We start from the raw sequence: 7184 nt of genomic DNA on the forward strand, positions 1-7184 counted from the left end.
GAGCCGGAGCGACAAGAGGGGGCGAGACGGCGCGTGACGGAATGACGCGTGACGTCATGACGCGCGGGAGCGTACAGAGGCGCGTCGGAGGGCGCGAGAGGGTTCCCGGCTGTTGCCTCCTGCGTTCGCTTAGCAGCCGCGGTCAGTATGGAAAGCCATCAGCGCAAATATCGTGTTGGAGAACACGTGTCGAGACGTTAAAAAATGACGTCTTAACACGGCAAAAAGTGCCGTGTCGAGACGTCAAAAAATGACGTCTCGACACGCATTTTTCAATGGACCGTTCTATTCTTTTCTAGTAGGGGTGTTTTTTTTCTGTTGCTGTTACTAGTCCTTCCTCTAGGTGTCACTGCACATCCACATGTTCGTTTCTTGGAAACTGTCAAGGCATGGTACACATGACATGACAAGAGTATTTAATGATTTTTAAAAGAAAAAATCAGAAGAATGTTGTCCAATATTCTATAATGATAACACTAATAATATATTTTATTTATAGAGCACTTTTCATTGCTAAAAGCAATCTCAAAGTGCTCTTTCTATGGTCCCTGTTTCCCGGTTCTCATACAGCTGTTTCATACTAAATAAATTGTGTGCCTCAGATCTGGTTACACTGTTTGTAACACGCAGGTTCTCACTGGCTGGATCCAACAGGAAAAGAGCAGAGCTAAAAACCATCGCCTATTGGAGAGACTGGCTCCTGCAGGTGGAGGGTAAGAAAGTGCCTAATGAAAAATGATTTATACTTGTATAGAGGTTAAGCTTTACTGTTTACTAAAAGAAAAGTGTATTAGCTAACATCAACATCTTACATTAACTTGTAACATTCTCTTGTGTGACACACACCATCATGAGTGACGGGCAGATGAAACATCAAAGTTAAGAAATGGTATGGTCCACATTAGGGATTTAATGAAGCCATTTTACAAGATTCTTCCAGGCTTTCAGCCAAAGATATATCATTGATATAAGTAATAAATATATTTAAATGTTTTGACACCCCTTGCCCTGTATTTTTAACCTTTTTGGGGTGACAGCCTTAATTGGGGGTCAGACATTCCAAATAGCATACTGTTGAAGTAAATAATAATTCAGGATTTATACAGTCACAAACAGTGGCACTGGGCACTGTTTAGAGGTAGCTCTCTAATATATGTTGTAGTTGTTTCGACCAATACCATAACCATAACAACAGTACTCTGAAAAATTCCAACACCAGTTCTCAGCTAACGACTCTGGTTCTTTCTGGAAGGAGCTCAGACAGATTACAAACTACAAACCTAAACCCTCCCACTCCGTCAACGACCTGCGGCTTGCAAATTAACTGAACGAGTTCTACTGTTGCTTTGAGAGACAAAGGGACAGCCCTGACACCATCCCCCGCGACACCCTTTCCCATCTCAACAACACCCCCAGCTCAGCAGGAACCGGTGCCTCTCCACTTCACACCTCTGGGTCCCCCCTCCTCTACCACAGTGACGACTCTCTGCCTGCAGGAGAGGGACGTCCACAAGCTATTCAAAAGACAGAACCCCCGCAAAGCAGCTGGACCAGACTCTGTCTATCCATCCACCCTGAAGCAGTGCGCTGACCAGCTGTCTCCAGTGTTCACAGACATCTTCAACACCTCACTGAAGAATGTCATGTGCTTCAAAGTCTCCACCATCATCCCCGTCCCCATTAAGCTAAGGACCACAGGACTGAATGACTAAAGACCCGTCGCCATGACCTCTGTGGTCATGAACTCGTTTGAGCACCTCGTGCTGTCCCACCTCAAAGCCATAACCAACCCACCCCTGGACCCACTGCAGTTCGCTTACAGAGCCAACAGGTCTGTAGACGATGCAGTAAACATGGCCCTCCACCTTCTCCTCCAGCATCTAGAGGATGAAGCTGGGGAAACACGTCTCTGAATCCCAGACCATCAGCACGGGATCCCCCCAAGGCTTAGGCTGCGGTCCATCAGGACCAAAACCTCCCGCCACATGAAGTTTCTTCCCATCTGCAGTTGGGATCCTTAACAGGTCCTGGGACCACCACCCCACTCCCCACTGTCACTGACTATTGCACCCCCCCCCCCCCCCCCTTGAATATTCTCATTACAATAAAGCTGAATTTGTAATATTTGTATAACTTTTAACACATTTTATTCATCTTTTTTGCACATTCCTCATCTCGCACTTTATGTCTCTGTTTGTTTACATTGTATATATTAATATATATATATATATATAGAGAGAGTCACTGTTTGTTTATTGTTCATGCACCTTCAGCATCAAAAATAATTATAAGCATAATACTCTTATTTAATTTCTTTACTTTAGTATGTTGTCAGTATTATTTATGCCACAAATTTACAGATTTTCTTTTTGTGGTTTGCAGATGGCGCATCCCCGCTGAGCCTGGGAGATGTCCTTATTTTTTCCACTGGACTAGACAAAATCCCAGCAATGGGATTTCCCACTCAGCCGGAGCTGGAATTTCTCCATCCTGAAGATGGACCGGCCATGTTCCCAATGGCAAATACATGTGGACCAGTACTGCGCCTGCCTGTACAGTCAACATTCCCCAAATTTGAAAGTGCTATGGAAATGGGGATTGGGGGCGCAATTCAATTTGGCATACAGTGAAAAAAATTTCAGCCGTGCTCTCAGTTTTTGTTGTTTCAGTTGTTCCAAATCTTTTTCAGTTTTTTATAAAGAAAATTGGATTGACAGAGAAAATGTAGAGTCTAACTCTCAAGTTTTTTACTTTTGTTTTGTTCCAACCCACCAAACGGAATCCTGGGTGTGTTCTACTGCGATGTTCTTATTATTTTTTTCGTTGTGAATATAAGTTGTGTTGTTAATTTCCAATATATGTGATTAATAAGGTGCAGCGTTGTGTTTTCTTTTCTTTTAAATTCTTGCCCTGTTGTATGTGGCACTGTTATAGGCTGGCGACCTGTCCATGTGTGAGTGAATAAATAAATTTACAGACATTTTTCTCACAAGTTACCAATATGACTCATACATCTTCCAAACTTGGTATTTCTAGGGGAAATGGAAAAATGGAGATTTTGTAGAGCTCACCATCAAACCAGTCTTACATGTCGGAATCAGAAAGGAAAGGGCTTTATTGCCAATAACATTTTCAAATACAAGGAATTTGCCTTGGTGTTCAGGTCAAACAATAATTACAAAAAATAAACCATTAACAAAAGTACTGCACACAAGAACATAAATAAAAAATTACCATAAATGAAAAAAGACTATACATATGCAACTATATATACACTATTACAATGAAAAGTTCAATGTCAGAGTTTGCAAAAATCTGGCAGCATAATGGGCAGATGACTGGGTGGTGTTGGGGGAAGGAGGGTTAGAGTGCCTGTCAGTGGGGGGCCTCACTGACAGTGTCCTGGAGGGACCGCAGGTTGCAGCTGATCACCTTTTGGGCCCTGCGGATGATACAAGATGGTGATGGAGGCGGTTTGGATGGACTCAATGATGGAGGTAGAGACAGTCCGGTACGGCTGCTGTCCAATGATATTGTTAATCAAAATAGACTGAGTTTAATTATACCTCAAGACAACAGAAAGCTCAGAACTTCCTGCAGAAGATCAACCCCCATCCTGTCTCTGGAACCAGCCAGAGGGTCGACTCGATGTTGCAGTTCTTGGAGGCGACCAGGCTCAACAGCAAACGTATTGGCAGGGACAGCAACCCTCTCTGGCCAGTTGAAAGTGGGTACAGGTGGTCTCACTGCTTGTTCTGCTGGCTGCTCATCTGCTGGCCCCTCATCTGCCCCGAAAAGCCCTTGAACACCAGTCAAATTTTGTGACTGTAGACGGAGGCATCCACGCACAAACATTCGGTACGGTGACATGTATCTCGTTGTCCTGAGTCCATGGTGGTTCCACTGGTTCACAAAATGCTGCAGGTCTCGGTCGATTCTCGGCATGTACACATATTGAAGAGCCCAAAGGTGAGTTTCACTATTAATGTCCAAGATCCCATCTTGCTCCAGAAGTGTGAAGAGTGAATGGTACACATTGGAGAGGCCATTCCAAACATCTCTCCACAGTCTCTCAATTCTTTGGTTGTGAGTGCTCCTTCCTCTCAAAGCACTTCCCCGAGCTGTCCCTCGAAAAACGTCCATGAAGAGGCAAACAGCATTGTTTTCCCCACCATGGTCACAGCGTACTCTAGAGGGGACACCAAATTGGTCCACCGCCTGAACAAACTGCTCCATCACAGTGCTGCTTCTATTGTTGTTGGAAGCTTGGAGGAACACAATCATCCGGCTGAATCCGTCAATTCCTCCATGGATAACGATTCTCCACCTTCCAGTAAAAAGTAAATGTTGATGTTAAGAATCATGCTAGATTAACATTTTACAACTTGTTGCACTGTGAGCATGACATCTCTCCATCCCTGGTTTGCTGTTATAGCAGTTATCTCTTTTTATTGCAAACCTAAAAGAAATTTAATGTCAAAGAAAGACATTGTAAATTTGATGAAAACAATCACAGTAATATGACCCACAGTTGTGTTAGGGTTCTCTTTAACATTAACTGCTGGTTAAGCGTGTGAAATATGAAGGAAAATAACTGCAACAACAAATATATATTTGGAAGGGGGCAAACTAATTTGCAGATTACACTTAGGGTATAGTTACTGACCTGATGAGTTTGTGATTTCCATCAAGATGCCACAACGAATTAGGCCCAGCTACTCTGTATTTGCGCCTGTGCAGTCTATGAGACATGGCTCTGAGAGCAGCCCCCGCTGGGTTGGTCCTGAGGAGACTCTGGCGAACACGTCTTCTCTGTACAACGATGCCTTCGCCAAAAAGACGTGCACGCACAGCATCTGGGCCAAGCTCGTCATTTCCGTGTACCAGGTCAATGACTCGCTCATCCAACTCGGCATTGGTCATGTTGGAGTAGCGACCACGGATAGTGATATTATGTTGTCTGTATTTAAAAAAGGAAAAAATAAATGACACTCATGTTGAAATAAACAAATGCTTCTGTGCAAATATTCACAACTAGATAACTTAAATTCAATCTGACCATTCTACTACTGCAATTTAACACATAGACCCACAGGCAGTTTCTGCTACATCCAGGTCAATGTTTAGATCAAATGCTGCCTGTAATACATTTTTGGAGCATGACACTGTCAATGATGCTTTTCTTTTACTTTGTACTTTAATTGTCTTGCACCTATTTCCTGGAGGTGCGCCCCCTTGTCCCTTCTCTTGAATTATCCCTCCAGCCATGAACCAAACTGAACAGCATATATTAATTTGTTATTGTATGTGCCAATAATTACCTGAGGCGTTGTGTTACAGTGCGTCTTGAGACACCCAGTATGTCTGCAATCTGCTGCACTGTGAAATTAAATGAGAGTAGGAACTGCAGTTGCTCTTCCGTGATCAGACAACGTGGCTGCCCGACCCGTCCCCTTATTCGAGGAGCACTATATCCTTGAGACACTGCAGTGATTAAAAACAAATAAAATAGTTTAAATAACACGTTATTATTGTAGTATACCAAGCAGACACAAAATGAAAACCACCAACAACTGACCTGAATAACAGGAACTTTTTTGTTACAGTGACCCCTGCCACAGGAGGCAGCAGGTGAACAGTTAGTTGTGTTGTTGATGTGTTGGAAGCAGGGAAATTGGACAAGTGTTGGTCAGATTTGAATTCTGAGAATTAAAGAATCTTAAATATCAGATTTAAAAATTAGATTTATATGTTTTGTGTCCATCTCTGCATCAATGTATGCCATTAAAAACTATGCATAGATTCTGCATGATCACATTTATCTATAAATAAAATTCTATGAACTTACCAGGGATTTGTCGATCTTCTCCTGTGTCCTGAAGAAATTCCTCGATGACATCCAGCAGCTGTCCAGCCAGGCCCGTCTCTACCAGCCTTCCTCTTGCCCATCGGAGACTTGATTGCATTGTACGCATTCTAGTATATAAAAATATGGTTGTTATTTTTATGGTCAGAAAAACTGGCTTTACAAATCTGAAACACAGGGACAGCATCAAAAAAATGTGTGGGGGGGGGGGGGCACCCAGCTGAATACAACATGAAAATAAAGACATAAAGACTTGGCTCAACAGGGTAGACACTGTAGTCAGCACGGGGGGTTAAGTCACACACATGTAATTATCAAGCCAAGGGTTTTTCATGAGCTAGTCACTATCTAACTCTGCAGGAGCTCAGCCGACATGGCTGTTAAATAGAAAAAGTGACATATATCTTACCTTGCCAAAGACGCTCGTCTCGTTTCATCATCGTCCGATGTGGCTAACCGCACACAATATTGAAAAGTTTGGTTGCAGTCCGTCAGAAAATTACGGAGTGCCATCTCTACCTCTCGTTTGCCTCGGAGTCAACTGAAAGCCTGGTTCCCTGCACCCCCGCTGCAAACGTGAACTAGTTCCGTCCAAAGGACACGCCCCCTGGCTCACGTTTCACATACGTCACTACTCTACGTGTCTGGTAATCAGCAGCGTCATGTGTCGGGGGTGTGTGGGGCGCAACGTCAGTAATTTATTCATCACGTGACTATTACATCATTTTTGGACCGCCGACTTCATAAATACGTATGACTTCCGTTATCCTAAGTCTCTCAGTGGCTAATAACCACATCACGTGTCGTTAATGACGCGTCAACACGTAAAAATATTACGTGTCAAGACGGCAAAAAATGCCGTCTTGACACGTTTTTACGTCTTGACACGTACGTTTTTTACGTGACTACGCGTATTCTCCAACACGATATTTGCGCTGATGGCTTTCCATAGGTCAGAGGCACAACGTCGACACCGAGAGACGCTCATTTAGTTACCCAGATAAAACACGGGTTAGGTCATCGAACGAATACACGCTTAAAGAGCAAATGTGTGTGTTTTTCCATCTCAGGTCCAAACGACTCTGCCACACAGCTTTAACTGACTAAACGTGCGCTGAGTAGAAGTGGGGGTTCCAAAGGCTTGGCGTGAACCACCTTGGTTATTTCGAATCTTTGGGTTTCGTTCCCTGATTTGTGGTGAGGTCAAGGTGGATTCCCAGTTTTACCCTCAGCAGAGCCGTTGAGACCTTTGAGACTGTTCTCTCTTAACGGCCCTATCTGATGTAGCAACATCATATTTTAAAAAAAAAACACGGCA

General features: G+C 43.5%; 1 protein-coding gene and 2 long non-coding RNA genes across 3 annotated transcripts; 2 read left to right on the forward strand and 1 right to left on the reverse strand.

Annotated features, from left to right (window-relative positions):
• Positions 1–7: 7 nt before the first annotated feature.
• On the forward strand, positions 8–7184 carry LOC124850059. The gene is made up of 2 exons (XR_007030845.1): positions 8–141; positions 6819–7184. It is a non-coding gene; the product is annotated as an uncharacterized LOC124850059 (long non-coding RNA).
• Positions 148–2996, forward strand: LOC124850058. The gene is made up of 2 exons (XR_007030844.1): positions 148–713; positions 2383–2996. It is a non-coding gene; the product is annotated as an uncharacterized LOC124850058 (long non-coding RNA).
• LOC118300680 lies at positions 3098–6812 on the reverse strand. Its single transcript, XM_047332657.1, has 6 exons — positions 6276–6812; positions 5849–5976; positions 5322–5484; positions 4667–4960; positions 3567–4327; positions 3098–3442 (listed from the first exon to the last, which is right to left on the reverse strand). Exons 1-5 carry the CDS (start codon positions 6377–6379, stop codon positions 3568–3570), a joined length of 1449 nt encoding a protein of 482 aa, XP_047188613.1. The 5' UTR covers positions 6380–6812; the 3' UTR covers positions 3098–3442; position 3567.

Source organism: Scophthalmus maximus, chromosome 6 (assembly GCF_022379125.1).
Source record: "Scophthalmus maximus strain ysfricsl-2021 chromosome 6, ASM2237912v1, whole genome shotgun sequence".
In the NCBI taxonomy this organism is placed as follows: domain Eukaryota; kingdom Metazoa; phylum Chordata; class Actinopteri; order Pleuronectiformes; family Scophthalmidae; genus Scophthalmus; species Scophthalmus maximus.

Bases quoted from the DNA above. Each gene is read 5' to 3' on its own strand.
- LOC118300680 (XM_047332657.1), bottom strand. From the start codon at position 6,379: ATGGCACTCCGTAATTTTCTGACGGACTGCAACCAAACTTTTCAATAT. The intron at 5,977-6,275 runs GTAAGATATATG...TTTATATACTAG, and splicing joins AGACGAGCGTCTTTGGCAAG to AATGCGTACAATGCAATCAA. The intron at 4,961-5,321 runs GTAATTATTGGC...TTTTAAATACAG, and splicing joins ACTGTAACACAACGCCTCAG to ACAACATAATATCACTATCC.